At 37.4% G+C, this 23,625-nt stretch overlaps 1 protein-coding gene across 1 annotated transcript in view; it reads right to left on the bottom strand.

The window, feature by feature from the left end:
• NT5C2 (5'-nucleotidase, cytosolic II) overlaps positions 1 to 23,625 on the bottom strand; it is a 91,983-nt gene that overhangs the window by 56,034 nt on the left and 12,324 nt on the right. The window contains exon 2 of the mRNA XM_064269369.1: positions 19,000 to 19,124. Within this exon, the coding sequence (XP_064125439.1) occupies positions 19,000 to 19,100 (101 nt within the window). The 5' untranslated portion in view covers positions 19,101 to 19,124. The remainder of the gene's footprint in view (positions 1 to 18,999; positions 19,125 to 23,625) is intronic.

Below are 23,625 nucleotides of genomic sequence, written 5' to 3'. Positions count from 1 at the left end.
AACAATAGCAGTAAAGTGGGCCAATTTTATTTTGATCATAATCAATATATGATTAGGTTAAAATAAATTATAAATGCAATTCTGAAACCACCTTATAATTTCTTGTAAACAAAAAAACTAGAATTAAGAGCTTCCAGAAAAAAATATACATATATAGTATTTTTAAAGATTTTCTTTGAGGAACCTCTGTCCTATTTAATCAAAGGGAACGTCTCTAAAATTAACCAGGTCTAGTTATAGCTGAAGGCTAGAAATAAGATAATTAGCAGCATGCAGTCATTAACTTAAATGTCACCTACTACAGTAATCACAAAAAAAGAATCAGTAACAGTTCAGACTCTGAAGCATAAGAGAAAATCATATAAAAATAAAAAACTGACAGGACTATTTTACATAGCAAAACAGAAAGAATAGGGAATTCTAAATTATTTTTTTCCTTCACTGTCCAGAAAAGAAACAAAATCACATGCTGCCTTTTTACTCAATCTTTCTCATCATTTTCTAACGGTACAATTTATAAAATACCATGCCTTTGAATTTTAAACTTCAGTCATTTCTATGTAAAATTCCTTGGTGAGCCACCACTGTCTGCTTCTAATCTTCATAAACACTTCCTACTGAACAACATTTTACCACAAGGTAGGGATTATATCTCACTAAATTCCTATTAAGACTACCCATCCTCAGTGGTACTTTTCAAAACAGCAATACTAACTGCATAGTAGATTGGTTACACATGAAACGCTGTAAGCTTTGAACTAAATTTCTTTCAGTCTCTGCCTCTACGTCCACTCTCGGTTTGGCAGCATTGCTTAGTAATCTTCACTCATGACTAGAACACCTCTCCCGGCTGAGAAAGAAGGAGAGAGAATAATAAACTCACTTACCCTTCCTTAGACATTCTCAAAGATCTACTCCCTCTGGATGAGAACACAGGATCAACAAACAAGCTTCACTGATCCTCTAGAGAACTGTAGCTCATTTGTTAAAGCACAGAGAACCCGGGCCCTGAGAGGCCCAACAAATTCGGGCACAATGCCGAACCCTAACCAGGCAATATCTCGGTGACCAATATCCTCAGCTTTAAAACCTTGAGAACTCAAGGATAATCTCTAAAAAATGGAGAGCAGGAAAAATAACTAATGGCCTGAACTGTTTAAGACTGCCCAGTTTAGGAAGGAGACAATCCAAATGGCAAGTTCCTGTAAGACAGGAATCGTTACTGGCAAACACACAGAAAAAGCAAATTTACCCCCTAATGAGGCCCTCCAACAGTACGCAAACAATGCGAGTTTCACAGCATCGAGCTGTCCTAGTTGGCCCAAGTCATTTTTAGTTTACTCTGGGACTGGGGCCAGGGTGGGGGGGTGGTGTCAACAGGATAAATAATTTTCTGTTTTAATTATCAGTTTAGTTACTTCCTCCCTTAAAAAATGAAGTACAAAAGAAGGAAGTATTTTTATGCTGATCATATTAGAGGAGGAACCTAAAGTATTTCCACACTGAGGTCTTTTTTTCTGATTTTATTAACTACTTTTAAGGAAAACATCTGTGTTCACAAATATTTTACTCAATCGCTAGAAAAATTCAGCTTATATGAAAAGAGATTTAAGATACTTGGCATATGGGGGATAAATCCAGAACATTCTGAAGGTTTATTTCAAATCTCCGAACATGTTGAGGTTTGAAAGAAAAATATCTGCACATTCCTGCCTTCGGACCAACATAATGCATAGGGATTATGCAACAGGGAAAGAAATAAACAAGTCTGCTAAAGTCTCGGAACACTGGGATGGCAGATAATCATCCTGGTGGTGATTCAAATAAAAAATAAAGTGTACACACCTTAAAGAAACACTACTTCAATTCAAACTTGGATTTTAAAAATCTTTATCCCTTTAAATATTACCTAAATATCTTACCATAAAAGCTTCTATTAGTTAAAATATTTAAATATTCACCAAGGAATTAAAAGCACAATTAAATACTATAAAATCAAACTAAGATTATTTTTAGTTTATTTAGAAAAGTAGTATGATGTAATGGAAACAGCATGGCCACTGGAATCAGACAGAACTAAATTTAAATACCAGCTATTCTTCTTTCTGGCTATGCAATCCTGAATAAGTTACTTAACCTAAGCCTGAGATTCTTTATAACGCATTGCCAACTAGTTGATTCCGACTCATAGCGACCCTATAGGACAGAGTAAAACTGTCCCCCCGCCACCACCACGCAGGGTTTCCAAGGCTATAATGTTTCCGGAAGCAGGCTGCCACATCTTTCTTCTGTGAAGCGACTGGTGGGTTCAAACCACTGACCTTTTGCTTAGCGGTTGAGCACTGTAGCCACTGCACCACCAGGGCCCCTTCTTTATCTGTAGAAGAGGGATAGTACCTGGTAGGGTTGCTGTCTGTTATATTTAAGCACTCTTAAGAACTACTGCAACTTGGGGCAGAGCAGGGGTGGGGAAATGGATTGTCAAGCATTACCTGGCCAATGTGTCTCTTGGGAAGTACTTTTAAAAAATCCAAATCTCAGGGAAGTGTGCTATCTATCACATTATAGGGATTGCAACTAATGTCGCATGACAGTATGTGTATAAATTTTTGTATGAGAAATTAACTTGGGATGTAAACTTTCCCCTAACGCACAATTAAAAAAAAAATTCAAATCTCAAATTTTACATGAAATTGAAGGGGCTCTACTGATTGTCTCAAACCAAATTCAATAAATACAAGAATACAAACTGAGTATTTTAAAAATGGTCTGATCCTTAAAAAAGTCTGATCCTTAAGAGTACCAAAATCCTGGTTTTCCTGGATTTTGAGATCATGGCATCACAACTCAGTGTGGTGGGAATAAATGTAATGACTATTTTTAGGCTTTACTATTTGGCTGGCAACAGGGAACCCAGGGTTGAGAACGGAGAGTGTTGACATGTCATGGGGTTGTTAACCAATGTCATACAACAATGTGTGTACTAACTGTTTGATGAGAAACTAGTTTGTTCTGTAAACCTTCATCTAAAGTTCAATTAAAAAAAAAAAAAGCCAACTTTATGATTTGCAAAGAGAAAGGAAAACAAACATTCTCACTTGAAACCGAGGGCATACACTCATAGGAGCTTCCTGTGCAAAAGATAAGGCTTTTTCTGAAGATGATTAGCTCTTTCAACCTCCATTTATACATTCAAAAACATTTACTAAATATCTATGTGCCAGGTAGTGCTGATACAAAGATAAACATGGCAGTCTTTGATTTTAAGAAGCTCAAAGTCTAGTGGAAGAGGTCTACTCACAAACAGTAATAAAGCAGCGTGTAACTGAAGTCTTTGAGATACATACAACAGAAAGGTCCATCTACGGCCTCTCGACTGAGTCTTACTGGAAAATAGGATGCTCAAGTTGGTTTTTTTAAAGCTGACAGTGTGTTGAGCACTGTATACATCTACTACCTCCTTTAATACTCACAAGAACTATGAGGTAGGAATTATTCCAGTTTCATAGATGAGAAAACAAAGATTTACAGAAGTTAAATACTGTGATTCTAAAGAAATTAAATAGAATAATTCAAAATGCTAACCCGAGGCTTTGGCTCTTAACTACTGTGTTAAAAGGATTACCAGGTGTTAATCAAGCTAAGGGGGTCCTAAGGGGTGGAAAGCCTGGAAGAGAAAGCATGAACAAAAAGCAAAGACAAAGACATGAAGACATGATGGTGGGTGAAAAAACTAGATGTAGTTCAGAGACGACAGAACATAGAATTTGAGGAACGGAGCAGCTCAAGATGAAAGTGGAAAGATAAGGATCAGAGTTAAACCAAAAAAACCAAACCCACTGTCATCAAGTTGATTCCAATTCATGGCGAACCTACAGAACAGAGTAGAACTGCCCCACAGGGTTTTCAAGAAGTGCCTGGTAGACTCGAACTACCCACCTTTTGGTTAGCGGCCGTGGCTCTTATAGGGTCTCAAATCCTGTGTTCAAGAACTTAGAATCTATCCTGTATCACACTCTATGTGACACCACTGAAGGGTTTTAAGCAGCGTAATAACATGATTTAAAAAGTGGATGTGAAAAGGACAAGGCTGGAGGCAAGGAATACTGTAGTGGTCCAGGACAGTTAAGATGAGGGCCTAGCCAGATAAGTAAAGCATTACTGAAAGAGAAGAACAAAGTGAGAGGCCTCACATTACCTGATTTTAGAAACCATTATACCACCACAGTAGTCAAAACAGCCTGGTACTGGTACAACAACAGATACATGGACCAATGGAACAGAATTCAGACTCTAGACATAAATCCTTCCATATATGAGCAGCTGATATTTGACAAAGGCCCAAAGTCAGTTAAATAGGGAAAAGAGAGTCTCTTTAACAAATGGTGCTGGCATAACTGGATAGCCATCTGCAAAAAAATGAAACAAGACCCACACCTCACACCATGTACAAAATCTAACTGAAAGTGGATCAAAGACCTAAATATACAATCTAAAACCATGAAGATCATGGAAGAAAAAATAGGGACAACACTAGAAGCCCGAATACATGGCATAAACAGTATAGGAAACATCACTAACAACGCACAAACACCAGAAGAAAAACTAGATAGCTGGGAGCTCCTAAAAATCAAACACCTATGCTCATCCAAAGACTTCATTAAATGAGTAAAAAGATTACCTACAGACTGGGAAGATGGTTTTAGCTATGACATTTCTGATCAGCATCTGATCTCTAAAAATCTACATGATACTCCAAAAACTCAACTACAAAAAAGACAAATAACCCAATTAAAAAATGGACAAAGGATATGAACAGACACTTCAATAAAGACGACACTCAGGCAGCTAACAGATACATGAGGAAATGCTCACGATCATTAGCCATTAGCAAATCAAAACTACAATGAGATTCCATCTCACTCCAACAAGGCTGGCATTAATCCAAAAAACACAAAATAATAAATGTTGGAGAGACTGGAAACACTTATACACTGCTGGTGGGAATGTAAAATGGTACAGTCATCTTGGAAATCGATTTGGTGCTTTTCCTTAAAAAGCTAGAAATAGAACTACCATACGATCCAGCAATCCCACTCCTTGAAATATAGAGCCTTTACATGAACAGATACATGCACACCCATGTTCACTGCACCACTGTTTACAATAGCAAAAAGATGGAAGCAACCAAGGCGCCCATCAATGGATAAATGGATAAATAAATGATGGAATATTCACACAATGAAATACTACGCATCAATAGAGAACAATGATGAATCCGTAAAACATTTCGTAACATGGAGGAATCTGGAGGGCATTATGCTAAGTGAAATTAGTCAGCTGCAAAAGGACAAATATTGTATAAGATCACTATTATAAGAACTTGAGAAATAGTTTAAACTGAAAAGAAAACATTCTTTCGTGGTTACGAGAGTGGGGAGGGAGGATGGGAGAGGGCCACTCACGAATTAGATAGTACATAAGAACTACTTTAGGTGAAGGGAAAGACAGCACACAATACAGGGGAGGTCAGCACAATTGGACTAAACCAAGAGCAAAGAAGTTTCCTGAATAAACTGAATGCTTCGAAGGCCAGCGTAGCAGGGGCAGGGGTCTAGGGACCATGGTTTCAGGGGACATCTAAGTCAACTGGAATAATAAAATCTACTAAGAAAACATTCTGCATCCCACTTTGAAGAGTGGCGTCTGGGGTCTCAAACGCTAGCAAGTGGCCGTCTAAGCTGCATCAATTGGTCTCAACCCACCTGGACCAAAGGAGAATGAAGAACACCAAAGACACAGGTAATTATGAGCCCAAGAAACAGAAAGGGTCATATAAACCAGAGACTACATCAGCCTGAGACCAGAAGAACAAGATGGTGCCCGGCTACAACCAATGACTGCCCTGACAGGGAACATAAGAGAACCCCTGAGGGAACAGGTGAGCAGTGGGATGCAGACCTCAAATTCTCGTAAAAAGACCAGACTTAACGGTCTGAGACTAGAAGGACCCCAGAGGTCATGGTCCCTAAACCTTCTGTTAGCTCAAGACTGGAACCATTCCCAAAGCCAACTCTTCAGACAGGGATTGGACCGGACTACGGGATAGAAAATGATACTGGTGAGGAGTGAGCTTCCTGGATCAAGAAGAAACATGAGACTATGTGGGCAGCTCCTGTCTGGAGGGAGATGAGAGGGCGGAGGGGGTCAGAAGGTGGCTGAATGGACATGAAAATAGAGAGTGGAGAGGAGTGTGCTGTCTCATTAGGGGAAGAGCATATATAAATTTTTATATGAGAGACTGACTTGATTTGTAAACTTTCACTTAAAGCACAAGTTAGGGGAAAGAAAAAAAAAAAAGATGAGGACCTGGACTAGGGCAGTACTATCAGGAATAAAAAGAAAAGTCAGAATCTAGAAATGATTAGGAGATTCACATTAAAGTGTGTGTGTGCATGTGCCATGTTTGAGCCCACTGCTGCAGCCACCGTATCAATCCATCTCCCCATTTTCTGGATCTATAGTAGTCATATTCAGAGATGCTTTAACTTCCTAAGGCATATAGAAACAATTAAAATCCTCTTTTAAAAAGCTTTCAAAAGGAGGCAGCTGGAAATAGAGGCAACACTGTAATTCAGGTTTTTTTACTCTCAGACCAAAATTCATTATACATCTCCAAAGCTGTCTCAAGCCTCCACTAGATGTAACATCAACTATTTCTCAAGACTCTTCTTTTCAAACAAGATAATTTGTACCAAATTTCCCACTGAAGACTGAAGAAAGCTGGAAGAAACATTTTTTTTTAATTTTCTGAAAATCATGAAGATAATTATATTAAAGAATTACCAAACCAGTATCTGAGAAAGATTAAAATTCAAACATGAGGCCCAAAATCATAGGCATTTTCTGATGCAGAAAAAACTGAGTGGCACCTTTGACAGCTTCAAAGGGTCAGAGCGTACAAATGTTGAAGTCTAGGGCCTGCCAAACACCCTGTTCTGTTGGTTGACAATCCAAAGGGCCACACACTAGAAGTGAATGAAACAGAAGCAAACCAGTCCCCCCATGGACTTCAGTCCTGCTTCAAGTCTTCTAGAATGCCCAGAATAATATCAAATCCTGAAACTGGATTAAGATGACTATCAGATGGCTAGTGCCCCCAGATGCCTGACAGATAGAACATTATTCCAGACTTCAAATTATCTTTATGAATAATTTTTAAAATGTACTGCACAGTACCCAAAGATAAGTACACATATGACTCAACAAGACAATATGAATAACTGGCAAGAAGCACAGACAACCACAACAGGAACATCACATACCGCAGAAATCCAATGCGGACTGTAAAATCTCTATGCTTCCTCTGGTCGAGGAGGTTAAAGCTAAGATTTAAATGTTTAATATTAAAGTTAAAACTATAAAAAGTGACACAGCAAATTTGAAAAAAATAATCCCAAAGTAAATTTATGAAATTGACAAATTATAAAATCAAAATTAAGAATTTGATGAAAAGATTTAGCAGATCAGACCCACTGAAAAGAGAATTAGTAAACTGGAAGGCTGTTGTTGTTAGGTGCCGTTGAGTCAATTCTGACTCACGGGGCCCCATGTGTACAGAGTCGAAGGGCTCCATAGGATTTTCGAGGCTGTGACCTTTCAGAAAATCCACAGGCCTGTATTCTGAGGCACCTCTGGGTGAGTTTGAAACACCAAAAAACCTTCCAGAATGTGACACTGAGAGGAAAAAAAAGATGAAAAATACAAAAGAAAGGTAAGAGAAGTAGGATAAGGTGTGGAAGGCTAATGCATGCCTATTAGAGTTTCAGAAGAGGAGGAGAGAATGAGGCTAGGACAACAAATGAAAAGATAATGACTGAGGATTTTACAAAACGAATTACAGACAAGTACAGATATTGAGAAGTTAAATAAATTCCAAGCAGGATAAACAAAAAGAAATCCAAAGTTGGTTACCTACCAACTTTGGGACGAACATGGGAGGCAGTAACACTTATGCCTTTTGCATAGTTTTACCTTTTGAAATTTAAACATAGTTACCATATGCCCCAAAAATTCCACTCCTAGGTGTATGCCCACGAGACGTGAAAACACATGTCCACACAAAAACGTGCACCCGAATGTTCAGTGCAGCATTATTCCTAATAGCCAAAAACTGGAAACAATCCAAATGTCCACCAACAGATAAATGAATAAAACAAAATGTGGTATACAATGGCATACTATGGGGGCGGGGGAGGAATGATGTACTGATACATGCTACAATATGGATGAACTCTGAAAACATTATGCTAGAAGCCAGAAACATATAACACATATTATGATAAAAGGCCACATATTCTACGACTCCATTTATATGAAATGTCCAGAGTAAGTACATCCACAGACACAAAAAGTAGACTACTGGCTGCCAGGTTTCGGGGGGGCAGGAGGGAGTAAAGAATGGGAAGTAACTACTAATGGGTACAGGAGTTTCTCTTTAGGGTAATGAAAATGTATGAGGATTAGATAGTGGTGATGGTTACACAATCTCGTCAACAGACTAAAAGCCACTGAATTATACACTTCAAATTTATGTTATGTGAATTGTATCTCAATAACGTATATGGAGCCCTGGGGACATAGTAGTTAACAGCGTGGCTGCTAACCAAAAGGTTGGCAGTTTAAATCCACCAGCCGCTCCTTGGAAACCCTATGGGGGCAATTCCACTCTAGGGTCGCTATGAGTCAGAGTCGACTAAGTGGCAACAGGTTTTATATATATATTTTTATAACTTATATATACACATAACTTCTGCAAAACAATTTTAAAAAAAGATAACCCAACTGGCAAACAATTTGAATAGGTAAGTCACAGAGGATATCCAAATGGCTAGTTAGTATACGAAGAGGTAGTCAACCTAATAACTAATAATAAAAATGCAAATTAGAAGCCACTAGATAATACGCCAGAATACCTTCTAAATCACAAATAGACAACATTTACTCTAAACCAAAGGCCAGAAGGTAAAAGGGGGCAGGGAAGCTATATTAATGGAAACAGAACAACCAGAACGAAAATAATGAGAATGTTAACACACTGAAAAACGTAACCAATGTCTCTGAAAAATCTGTATAGACACTGTTAAATGGGAACCTCATTTGCTGTGTAAACTTCTACCAAAAACACAATATCATTTAAAAAAAAAATATATATATATACACACAGAAGTCAAAAGACTAATATTAAAGTTGGCGAGGTTGCTCTCATACATTGTTGTATTTTAAATCAGTGCAACCACTTGGGAATATTATTTTGGATTATCTCCTAAAACTAAACACATTCTTAACCTATGGTGCAGAAATTCCATTCCTAGGTAGAAACCAAGAGATATTAGTGCATATATGTACCAAAAAAGTTTAAGAATGTTTATAATGGCATTATTTTTTCAAAATTAAAATACAGAAAAATTGACCTTTGGGATGTACATTTCTATGAATTTCAACACATTTCTATATTCGTGTAATAACCATCACCCTGAAAAACTAGAATCAAAACAGTTCCATCACCCTGAAAAACTCTGCTATCCCTGTGTAGTCACACAAACACCCTCACTCCTAATTCCTGGTACCCGCTGATCTGTTCGCCATTGTTTGTTTCATCTTCTTAAGAATATCACACAAATGGAATAATACAGTATGTAATCTTTTGAGACTAGCTTCTTTAACTGAGAACTATAGCTCTGAGAGTCACCCAAGCTGTTACATATATCAGTAGTTAATTCCTTTTTCCTGGGAGAAAAAAAAACCCAAGACCAACAAGTTGATTCTGACTCACAGCAACCCTATAGAACAGAGTCAAACTGTCCCGTAGGGTTTCCAAGAGCGGCTGGCGAATTTGAACTGCCAACCTTTTGGTTGGCAGCCGTAGTTCTTAACCACTCCACCACCAGGGATCCATCAACAGTTCATTCCTTTTTCCTGAATAGTATTCCATAAGATAGATGTACCACATTTTTTTTTTTTTTTAATGCATTCACTAGATGAAGGACATCTGAGCCATTTCCAGGTTTTAGTAATTAGGAATGGAGGTGCTATAAACATTTGTGTACCATTTTTTGTGTGAGCATTAAGTTTTCATTTCTTAGGATAAATATCTAAGAGTGGGGCTGCTGGATCATATGGTAAATCTGTATAACTTTATATAAAACTGTCAAACTGTTTTCCAGAATGGCTATACCATATTGCCTTTCCACCAGCAACGTATGAGCTTCTAGTTGTTCTACATCCTTAGCAACGCTTAGTATCGTCACCACTCTTTCCAGCCTTTGGAACAGGCATATAGTGGCACCTCATCATGGTTTTAACTTGCATGGTCCTAATGGCTAATGATGTTAAATATCTTTTCATGTGCTTATATGCATCTGTACATCCTTTTTTAGTGACATGTCTTTTGTCCATATCTTAATTGTGTTGTTTTTATATTCTTGAATTTTCAGTTTTTCATATATTTGGGATATAAGTTATTTTATTAAATATATGATTTACAAATATTTTCTCTCAGTCTGTAGCAGCTTTATTCTTCATAGGTAAAAACTGAGGGGAGGAGGAACAAATGCTATCAAGAGAAAATAGACAAATAAATTGTATCATATTGATACAATGGAATACCACACAGCAATAAAAATGAACAAATAACTGATACATGCAATAACATGATGAATCTATCTCTCAGACATTATGTTGAATAAAAGAAGCCACACAAAAAAAGAATCCCTTAAGGTAAAACATATTATCTAGATATTAATAACATTTCCTCAATGTTTCCTATTATAGGATTTCATTAAATCTGAGATTTGCTCTCTTTCGTTCTTTCTTTTCCATGCCACCACCGTCATCACCACAACTACTTTTCTTTTTCATTTTACTGTTAGGTAGATCTATAGTTTTTAGAAGAAGCATAGAGAGAAAAGAGCACAGAAACAAAGTAGGAATGTTTTAGGATCCAATAACTTCTTTTGGGAGTCTCTGGCGATGCAAATGGTTAATATGCTCAGCTGCTAACCAAAAGGTTGGAGTTTTGAGTCCACCCAAAGGTGCCGTAAAAGAAAAGTCTGAGAATCTACTTCCAAAAAAAATCAGCCATTGAAAACCCTATGGAGCAGTGTTACGCTGACACACATTAGGTTACCATGAGTCGGAGTCTACGGTAACTGGTGTTATTTGGGGGCAAAAGTGGTTCAGTGGTAGAATTCTTGACTTCCATGTGGGAGACCTGGGTTCGATTCCCAGCCAGTGGACCTCACGCACAGCCACAAACTCTCTGTCAGTGGGGGTCTGCATGTTGCTGTGATGCTGAACAGGTTTCAGCGGAGCATCCAGACTCAGGCAAATTTAGAAGGCCTAGCAATCTACTTCTAAGACTCACCCAATATAACTGACTTGTTTTGTAAACTTTCACTTAAAGGACAGTAAAAATTGAAAAAAAAAAAATCACCCTATGGATCATAACAGTTTAATCCACAACCATCATGGGCATGGCGCAGGACCAGGCACTGTTTCATTCCACTGTGATTAGGGTCGCCCTGAATTGGAGGCCAACTCAATGGCAGCTAACAACAACAACAAAAACCTTCTTTTAAACAATAAAGTCTAGGAAACTTGTAGTCCATAAAGTACAATCACTGCATATTATGAAGAGCAACTTGTATCTAAAATAGACAATGAATGTATGTAAGAAAAGGTTGAATAAAACTGAAATAAAATTTTTAATTAATTAAACTTTGTTTTGAGATAATTATAGCTTCACATGAAGAAGTAAGAGATAATACAGAGAGATCTCCTGTACTCTTTATTCAGTTTCTCCCAATAACATAAATGTAATACAATATCACAACAGTGAAATTGACATTAATATAATTCACCAATCTTATTCAGATTTTACCACTTTTACATGTACTCATTTGTGTGTAATTAGTGTGTGTGAGTTTGTATGTGTGTAGATTTATGTAACCACCATCAATCAAGATACAAAACAGTTCCATCGCTACATGGATCCCTTATGCTACCATTTTATAGCCATACTCACCTCCCTCCACTCACCCCATCCTAACCCCTGGCAACCATTAATCTGTCCTCAATCTCCATAATTTTGTCATTTCAAGAATGTTACAGAAATGAAACTACACAGTATGTAACCTTTAGAGATTGGCTTTTTTTTATTCAACATAATTTTCTTGAGATCCATCCAAGGTGTCGTACATATCAGTAGTTCATTCTTTTTTACTGCTGAATAGTATGCCATGGATAGAATGTTTTCAGGAGAAATAAACAGGCTAAAAATAATCTTACCAGGCCCTGAATCCTCACTTGTCATTGCCTGGCAATGTGAAACACCAATAAAGGCATTAGAATGACATATTAAAAAAAAAAAAACTTAACATATTTCTGATACTCTAGCTCACACTTCTTATTCTGACAACTTAATACTCCATCTACACATTATTAAAGGAGCATGGCTCCTCAGCATTCCTGAGGACCTATATTTTCCACCCAATTTTCAACTTATAAAAAGGCTATTCATTTTGTTCACCAAAGAACTTTATCAACAGTGAAAAAACAACCTAGTGATTGGGAGAGATTTTTCAGGAACCATATATCCATCCAATAAGGATCTAATATCCAAAATATATATTTTTTAAAAAGTCTTCAACTTAACAAATAAACAACCCAATCAAAAAATGGACAAAGCCTGTGAGCGGCCATCTAGGATATCCCACAGGTCTCACTCCTTTGGGAGCAAGGAAGAATGAAGAAAACTAAAGAGACAAGGGAAAGATTAGTCCAAAGGACTAATGGACCACAGCCACCATGGCCTCCACCAGGCTGAGTCCAGTACAGCTAGATGGTGCCCGGCTACCACTACCAACTACTCTGACAGTGATCAGAATAGATGGTCCCGGACAGAGTTGGAGAAAAATGTAAAACAAAATTCCACCTCACAAAAAAAGACTAGATTTACTGGCCTGATAGAGACTGGAGAAACACCAAGAGTATGGCCCCTGGACACTCTTTTAGCTCAGTAATGAAGTCACTCCCAAGGTTCACCCTTCAGTCAAAGATTAAGACAGGCCCATAAAACAAAATGAGACTAAAAGGACACAACAGCCCAGGATTAAGGACTAGAAGGCTGGAAGGAACAGAAAAGCTGGTAATAAGGAACACAAGGTGGAGAAGGGAGAGTGTTGACATGTCGTGGAGTTGTTACCCAATGTCATAAAACAATATGTATACTAACTGTTTAAGGAAACTAGTTTGTTCTGTAAACTTTCATCTAAAATACAATTAAGAAAAAAAAATGGACAAAGGACCTGAACAGACATTTCACTAAAGAGGATATTCAAATGGCCAACAAGCACGTAAAAAGATGCTCAACATCTTTAGTTGTTAAAAATCAAATTCATTTGGGGACCATGGTTTCAGGGGACATCTAAGTCAATTGGCATAATAAAACCTATTAAGAAAACATTCTGCATCCCACTTTGGAGAGTGGCATCTGGGGTCTTAAACACTAGTAAGCAGGCATCTAAGATGCATCAATTGGTCTCAACCCACCTGGACCAAAGGAGAATGAAGAACACCAAAGACACAAGGTAACTATGAGCCCAAGGGACAAAAAGGGACACATAAACCAGAGACTACATCAGCCTGAGACAAGAAGAAATAGATGGTGCCAGGCTACAACCATGACAAGAAACACAACAGAGAACCCCTGAGGGAACAGGCGAGCAGTGGGATGCAGACCTCAAATTCTCGTAAAAAGACCAGACTTAACGGTCTGAGACTAGAAGGACCCTGGAGGTCATGGTCCCCAGACCTTCTGTTAGCCCAAGACTGGAACCATTCCCAAAGCCAACCCTTCAGATAGGGATTGGACTGGGCTATGGGATAGAAAATGATACTGGTGAAGACTGAGCTTCCTGGATCAAGTAGACACATGAGACTATGTGGGCATCTCCTGTCTGGAGGGGAGATGAGAGGACAGAGGGGTCAGAACCTGGCCGAATGGACACAAAAAGAGAGAGTGGAGTGAAGGAGTGTGCTCATTCGGGGGAGAGCAACTTGGAGTATACAGCAAGGTGTATATAAATTTTTGTACGAGAGACTAACGATTTGTAAACTTTCACTTAAAGCGCAATAAAAATTTTTTTAAAAAAATCAAATTCATAAAAAACTGTTGCCATCGAGTAGATTCAACTCACAGTGACCCTATAGGACAGAGTAGAACTGCTTTATAGGGTCTCCAAGGTTGTAATCTTTATGGAAGCAGACTGCCACATCTTTCTCCTGTGGCTGGTGGGTTCAAACCACTGACCTTTCAGTTAGCAGCTGAGCACTTAATCTCTGAGCCATCAGGGCTCCTCCCATTAGGAAGGTGCAAATCAAACACTACAATGAGACACCACCTTGCCCCGATTAGAATGGTAATGATTAATAAAAACGGAAAACAACAAGTGTTGGCGAGGTTATGGAGAAACTGGAACCCTCATCCATTGTTGGTGAGAATGTAAATGGTTCACGTGCTGGGGAAAACAGTTTGATGGCTCCTCAAAATGTTGAAATAGAACTACCGTATGACCCATCAATCCCAATCCTAGGCACACAACCAGAAGAAGTGAAAGCAGGAACACAAATAGAATTCTATACGTCAATGTTCACTGCAGCACTTTTCACAAAGCCAAAAGGTGGAAACACCTGAAATGTCCATCAACAGATGAATGGATAAAACAAAATGTGGTATATATACACATAATAGGATATTACTGAGACATCTAGAGAAATGAAGTCCTGATGCATACCACAACACGGAGGAACCTAGAAAACGCTATGCTGAATGAAATAAGTCGGTTACAAAAAGGACAAATACTGTATGATCTCACTTACGTGAAACAAGCAAATACTATACAGAAACCAAAGCTAATTAGTGGTTACAGGGGTGGGAAGGAGGGGGAAAAGGGAAATTTTTCCTTAGGGATCACTGAGTTTATGTTAATGGTGTGGAATAATTTGGAAATGGAGAGCAATAATGTTTGCACAACATGAAGAATATAATCAACGTCACTGAACTATACATGTAGAAATTGTTGAAGTGGCAAATGTTTTCCTGTATATATTTTCACCACAATAAAAACACAAAGACTGTGGAAATCTTAACAATTTATGCATTTGAATATTCGTATTTGCACTAAAATGACAGATTATTCAGCTTGATTGATGATATAACTTAAAAGCTGAATGACATTCACGTGATATTCGCAAGTGGTAAGGGAAAGAAATTAAAATTTACCAGTCTGGCTGTCTCTGCATATAATCTGATTCCCACTTTTAATTTGAGATTAAAAAAAAAAATTTACCATAAACCCTTCTAACTCTACCAGCATGCCAAGCCACATGTACAACACAATAACTCTACATGTATGTACACAGATTCCTTCTACTTCATAAACAAGTATAACCAATTTACTCTGATTTGAGAAGAAACTGTTATTTAATGTTTAAATAAAGACTAGCATGGCTTTGGAGACCTAAATTCCAATTAAAAAAATCTGAGATATGTATATGAAGAACTAAAAACAAAGTGATACAATTTTTCAAAACAAGTGCAAGACTGGTTAATCAAAAATTCAAAAGCCCAGTTACTTATCAAAATTCAGTTTAACATGATAAATACCACTGCTAAATTCACAGCCTGTGTTCATAAAGAAAAAAACCACTTCACTGTCTTACAAAAACACTGGCTGTACTATAATTATCAGAATTTTAAAACGGTAAAACCAAATACCTGACTTCCGCATCCTGGGCACAGTCACCATGGAGGGCAGATGAAAAATCCAGTTGTTCCATTCTTGTATTTAGCAAATACAAATTTTGATTTATAGTGATAACTATCAGATTCTAGGTGTTAAACAAGAACTATTCAAAAGTACTTTTCTAGCCTGCCTCCTTCAAGCCACTAAGACATCTGCACAGCTCAGTCTATTTCCTGGCCAATTAGCAAAACATATTCCAATAAAGGGTTTGGCCCAATGACTATTCTCAACCGAGAACACTCAACAACCACAATAAGGAAAGGGAGGAGGAAACAACAGTCATACATTCTTAAGGCCAGTTTCTTAATTATGACACAGGACCTTCATTTCCATATTGAAACTGAGAAGACCAAGAGTAAAGCAAGAAAAAATTTGGATGTTAGATATTTATATACTTAACTAAGAATATTTAACTTCTTTGAAAAGGGAATTCTAAAGCATTACATGCGTACAGTTTATGATAAATGATCATGAGAGTCTGCCTAATTTAACCAGTAATAAGTTACCACCTCAAATAAATGTCTTTAATAACAAACCCTGGTGGAACTGTAAAATGGTACAGCTACTGTGGAAAACAGCTTGGCAGTTCCTCAAAAAAGTTAAACATAGAATTACCATATGACCCGGCAATTCTACTTCTAGGTATATACCCGAAAGAGTAGAAAGCAGGGACTCAAACAGATACTTGTAGACTGACGTTCATTGCAACATTATTCACAACAAGCCAAAATGTTGAAACAACCCAACCGTCCATTAACAGATGAATGGATAAACAAAATGTGGTATACGCATACAATGGAATATTATTTAGCCATAAAGAAAAAGGAAGTTGTAATACATGCTACGATTATGGATAAACCTTAAAACCTGTACACTGGGTGAAATATGTCAGACACAAAGGACAAATACTGTATGGTTCCAGTTATATGAAATATCTTGAACAGGCAGATGCCTAGAGACCAAAGTTTACTAGTGGTTACCAGGGACAGGTGGGAGGTGGAAAGGGGAGTTATTGCTTAAACAGCACTGAGTTCTTGTTAAAGGTGAGGAAAAAATTTAGAAACAGCTAGTGATGATGGTTTCACAACACAGTGAACATAATTAATGTCACTGAATTGTACATGTAAAAATGGCTGGAATGGCAAATGTTTTATTTGTGTATACTCTACCACCCAAAAAAAAAAAGCCCCAGAGACAAAATACTCTACAAATTGGCTTCACCAGGCACCTAAAGTTAATTTCTTCTAAATGGTTTGTATTTAATTAACAAAAGCAAATACTTATGAGTTTAATAACGCAATTTATTATTAAAAATATATTATTGAAAACATATTTTAAGATGACCTAAAAATTCAAACTCTTGAAAATGCTTTTTCTGTTGCTTCTATTATTTCAGATTGTATCCTACTACGTGCAGAATGGAGGGTGAGGAACTTCCCAGAATTATTATTCCTAATGAGTCAGATGCAGTCAGGCTATGACATATTAAATACAATTAGGATACTTAAAGTTTACTAGATGATGTCTCTTCATTGCATAAGTCTAGCCTTTGTTTCTGCTCCTAAAAATGTTACTTACATGCTAACCAAATGTATATTTTACGGCAAAAAGACTAAGCAAATAATTAAACATAAAAAATATGCCCAAAAGTATAAAACACCCTATACACAAGAGTTTGGTAGTTTAGTGGTCAAAACTCTTGCCTTCTGTGTGGCAGATCCGGCTTCAATGTCCAGCCAACGCATCTCGTGCACAGCCACCACCTGTCGGCGCGTGCATGTTAGTTAAGGTGCTGCGATGCTCAACAGGTGTCAGCAGAGCTTCTAGACTAAGACGGACCAGGAAGAAAGGCCTGCTGGTGTACTTCCAAAAATGAGCCAACGAGAAAGCCCTATGGATCACAATGGTCCGATCTGCAACTCATCATGGGGATGGTGCAGGATCGGGCAGCACTTTGTTCCACTGTGCATGGGGTCACTAGAAGTCAGGGGCCAACTCGACAGCACCTAATAACACATATAATACAGACTATTCCAAAAACATGTGCTTTATTTATACAGACATATACAAACACGTTGTTTTACACTTTAATTCTCACGTGGTATTTAGTAACATGTCTCACACATGGTAGAGGATCATTAGTACCAGTCTACTTTATAACCAACTTCTGGTAACATTAATTTTCAAAACACTCGATATCAAATAACTATTTTCTTCAAAATGTTGGTATTGGAAACACTAAAATGTTACCTAATTCTGACCTAGCTTTTTTATTCAGAGAAGAGTGAAATCAGAATTATGTTTTCGTCTGCTTAAAAAAAGTTAATTGTATAAACTAGTTTAGCCATCTTTCCAGTAAGATTTTAAAAAGTAGTATTTATTTTCTCTTTCCTCTAAGGCCAGAAACAGGAGAGCAATTAATTATCAGTTGATATAAGCTTTCCAGAATTCCCATACAGCCCTTAGCGCTGCCAATATATCAGTATCTCCACTTATTCCTGGCTTTCCTAGGTGGAAGGCAGAGATGGTTCTAGTAGGGCCCAGATCTTTCCATGCTATAAATTCACTGAAAGTGTAAACTTCTAATTTCTGCCCAAAATAATTGATTTCTAAATATAATATTCACTTCCAAGAATCTTAGCTACTTAAGATTTAAGCAGAAGCAGGCATTTAACTGAACCTGTATAAAATGGTAAGTAAATAAATAGATATTTTAACCTTTTAAAGGAAAAATTAGAGTAAATCATAAAGTCTAAACCAATACAAAAATGCTTTGAAAATACCCAAAGATACCCACATTCAATCCAACATGCAGAAGCCAGTAGGCACAATTATTCTGTTTAATAATTACATCAATTTGGGGTAAATGTTAGTTAAGAATTTCTTTCTTATTAACTAAGGTGCAATCTTTTAGCAGCTGAAGATGATCTACTCTTGAGGACTTTATAGTAGATATAACAAGCTGTGTAGTACACTAGTTAGAGATTAAAAGTCTATACTTTGGATGAAGTCTGAGTCACAAATTAGCTATACGATCTGGGATAAACTACTTCTCTGTACATTAATTTCATCATCGATAAAACACACACACTTCAAAGAGTTGTTCTGAAGATTATACAGACAAAATACTCACCGATGATATGCTTCTCGTCGATACTTTTTCAGGGCATGCTTATCCATGTTAGCAGGCATATCTGCTGCATTCTGTAACCGGTCACTCCAGGAGGTTGTCATTTTATTTTAAATGTATGCTGAATTCTAGAACAGAAAAGCAGTAATTTAGCTAGTTTAATATTGGTATCTGTATACTGATATATGATTTTAAAAAACACTAGAAAAATTCTAGTTTGCAAACTGCCTGATATAATATCTACTAAATATGCTGAATATGATAAACACCCTGAAAAATATACTGATATTTCTAAGCCAAACACACTCAGGAAAATAATCTCATATGGTAATTTCTATCCAGAAAGATCATATATATCACTTTCAAATAAGCATGACTATCCAAAGGCATTCGACTGTGTGGATCATAACAAATTATGGATAACGTTGTGAAGAATGGGAATTCCAGAACACTTAATTGTGCTCATGAGGAACCTTTACATAAATCAAGAGGCCATTGTTCAGACAGAACAAGGGGATACTGATTGGTTTAAACTCAGGAAAGGTGTGCGCCAGAGTTGTATTCTTTCACCATACCTATTCAATCTGTATGCTGAGCAAATAATATGAAAAGCTGGACTATATTAAGAAGAACGGGGCATCAGGATTGGTGGAAGACTCGTTAACAACCTGCGTTAAGCAGATGACACAACCTTGCTTGCTGAAAGTGAAGAGGACTTGAAGCACTTACTAATGAAGATCAAAGACCACAGCCCTCAGTATGGATTGCACCTCAACATAAAGAAAACAACAATCCTCACAACTGGACCAGTGAGCAACATCATGATAAACTGAGAAATGACTGAAGTTGTGAAGGATTTCATTTTATTTGGATCCACAATCAACAGCCATGGAAGCAGCAGTCAAGAAACCAAAAGATGCATTGCATTGGGTATATCTGCTGCAAAGGACCTCTTTAAAGCGTTGAAGAGCAAAGATGTCACCTTGAAGACTAAGGTTCGCCTGACCCAAGCCATGGTATTTTCAATCGCATCATATGCATGTGAAAGCTGGACAATGAATAAGGAAGATCGAAGAAGAACTGATGCCTTTGAATTGTGGTGTTGGCAAAGAATATTGAATATACCATGGACTGCCAGAAGAACAAATAAATCTGTCTTAGAAGAAGTACAACCAGAATGCTCCTTAGAAGCAAGGATGACAAGACTGCGTCTACATACTTTGGACGTGTTGTCAGGAGGGATCAGAACCTGGAGAAGGACATCATGCTTGGCAAAGTACAGGGTCAGTGGAAAAGAGGAAGACCCTCAACGAGGTGGATTGACACAGCAGCTGCAACAATGGGTTCAAGCATAACAACAATTGTAAGGATGGCTCAGGACCAGGCAGTGTTTCATTCTGTTGTGCATAGGGTCGCTGTGAGTCAGAGCCAATTCGATGGCACCTAACAACTAACAACAACAACTGACACAGTGGCTGCAATGATGGGCTCAAGCAAGCAATGACTGTGAGGACACTGCGGGACCGAGCAGTGTTTTGTTCTGTTGTACGTGGGGTTTCCATGAGTCGGAAACGACTAAACGGCACCTAACAACAACTGACAATTATTGACTTCAACCCTAGGTTCTAGAAAAGGGACTAAGACCACAGAAGTTTATAAAGATACATAATTTTGAGTTCATGCATGCTTTCAAACTTTTCCATTCAGAGAAGAGTGAAATCAGAATGTTTCTGTCTACTTAAAAGAAGTTACTTATATAAACTAGTTTAGCCATCTTTCCAGTAAGATTTTACAAGCAGCATTTATTTTCTCTTTCCTCTAAGGCCAGCAACAGAAGAGCAATTATCAGCTGTTACAAGCTTTCTGGAATTCCCACACAACTTTCAGCACTGCCAATATATCAGCATCCCTACATATACCTGGCTTTCCTGGGTGGAAGGCAGAGATGCTTCTAGTAGGGCCTAGTGTGAAGTAAACAACTTTTTAATTCTGATCAACATACTAAGCTCAATCAATTGGCAGCCAAAATATAGTAGTGAATGTTTGGTCTCTAATTATTTCATGCTTTTTAGACTGTTTATACTGGATTATTTTTCAGCCAGTATTAAAGACTCTGGGCTAGAAGAAATAAACAAAAAAACTTCATCTCATCAGGATCAACAAGTAAAACTAGGTGGGCAGCTAAGTGTCTCTGCTTTAAGTACTTTCACACTAGGCACTGTTCTTAGGTTTCACTTCGGTTTGTGAAGTTATCATCTGTAAATAGCTTTAAATAAGTAGGAAAGATATTCTTTTAGCATTAAGAAATTCATCAACATTTTATTAAAATAGCAGTGTTTATAAAAACATCTGCAACCCAACATTTCCAATTCTGAAAATACTAGCATCATTTATGACATTAAGTCAGTTTTTAAATAAACCATCTTTGTAACATGTTTGAAGTATCAAGATTTCCAAACACTGTTTATACAACAAAAATACTACTTGGGAAAGATTCCATTGAAAACCTTATTAAATATAAAATTAATTTGAGAGAAGTTACTTGCTACACTATTATAGCTGAAACTAGATATACTATACTATGAAGGCTTCTGTTTCCCCATTAAAAAAAAAAAAAATTCATTTAACAAACCCAAATCTTTTTTCTGGACAAACACCAGAGAAATTTTGAAAGGAGAGAATTACAATGGAACATCAATGATTTTTTTTTTATAACTAGGATTGTATTTTATATAAGTGTAAATAAGAATCAGAAATGAAGCTGGTATACCGTGACAAATTAAGAGAAATTAGCAGTCAGTCTCTCACAGACTTTAATTTGGATTCTACTGCAATTAGTCATGCTGTAAAGCATAGGAAATAAAACAGATTTATTGTCAAGGCCTTAAGTACATTCCAACTTTTAAAAATAATTTTACCTCCTAGTTTTAATCTTTAAATCAAAGATACTTAGATTATGTATATTTTACAGAAAAAAAATTAAGGAGGGGTAAATAATACTTTAAAGCTTTTAATCACTCAAGAATTAGAAAACTAAATATTTAAAAGTCAGACGCATCAGCTTCTGCTTCTGGCCAAGATGTAGTGATATGGACAGATTAACCCACCTGGCTTAAACTAAAAACCACACAAAATATATGAAATAGTAGTTTCTAAAACATTGGATATCAGGCAACAAACGACAGTGATCCCTGAGAAAAAAGAAAAGAAACTAGATGAATCTTACAACTGCCCAAGCTTACTGCTTAGAGAAAGGTCCCAGGCTGTAGTACAGAGAGGGGAAACTAAGGTGTAGCCCAGCACTCAACCAGCGTTGAAGAGATGAAGCTGGAGTCGCAGAAGCCCAAGGTGGCTAGAGCTTACAAAGCACAGTACCAAACAGGACAGCAATACACAGAAAATGCCAGACATCTGCAGAGGGTAAATCCTCAAGTCTTCATGTGTGTACTGACTAGAACATGTAGGTGAGGAAACCACATTAGGGCTAAAAAAGAACCAGCCTAAAGGAACAATCCCTGAACCTCCACAGGGCTGGGAATAGTTCCTTTCCAATCAGCTAGAGTGAAAACCTAATTGTTTATGGGGCATTAGGCAGAGTACTTACAAGGGTTTTGTGTCTGTAGTGGACAAACTTAGCCCTAGACTAAACAAAGGTTAAAAGACCCAAAAGGATCAAACCATTTCTAAGTAACTTAAGCAAGTCAAAGAACAAAGCTCAAGAAGATAAGGAATATAAAACACAACACCAAGAGGGTAAAATTTACAATGTCTGGCATCTAATAGGACCCCTGGTGGCACAGTGGTTAAAAGCTCAGCTGCTAACCAAAAAGTCAGCAGTTCAAATCCACCAGCCACTCCTTGGAAACACTACGGGGTAGTTCAGCTCTGTCCTATAGGGTCGTCATGAATCAGAATCGACTCAACAGCAACAGGTTTGTTTTTCGGTTTGGCATCTAATAAAAAATTAGCAGCATCCAAAGAAGCAGGGAAACAGGACCCATGTGAGGAGGAAAACAATTGAAACAAGCCCTTAAATGACACAGAAGATAAAATTAGTACTCAAAGGCATTATTATACTTGTATTTCACACGTTCAAGCTACAAGAAAATGAAAATGTTAAGTAGAAGCATGAAATATATAAAAAAGACCCAAATGAAATGTCTAGAGATAACAACTACAATATCTAAGATGAAAAATATACTTGATGGGATTAATGGCAGATTAGGCACGGAAGAAAAGATTAGTGGACTTGAAGACACAGCAATAGAAACCATCCAAACTAAAACAGAAAAAACACTTTAAAAAAAGTTCACAAAACATCAGTGAGTTGCACAACAATTTCAAGCAGCCTCATAAACATTTATTATTAAGTCACCAAAGGAGAAGATGGAAGACCAAAAAATACATATATTTTTTAAAGAAATGGGAGCCCTGGTAGCACAACGGCTAAATTCTTGGTTACTAACTGAAACGTTGGTGGTTTGAACCCACCCAGCAGCTCTGCAGGAGAAAGACCTGGCGATATCCTCCCATAAAGAGGTATACACCCACTCCTCACTTATCGGCCACCTTGTTATCCGACATTTTGCATTTACAACAATAGAAAAAATCTACTATCCAACTGTTTCG

Source organism: Loxodonta africana, chromosome 16 (assembly GCF_030014295.1).
Source record: "Loxodonta africana isolate mLoxAfr1 chromosome 16, mLoxAfr1.hap2, whole genome shotgun sequence".
Lineage (NCBI taxonomy): Eukaryota > Metazoa > Chordata > Mammalia > Proboscidea > Elephantidae > Loxodonta > Loxodonta africana.
Note: the sequence above shows the minus strand (reverse complement) of the source record. Positions and strands in the feature narration are given on the sequence as shown.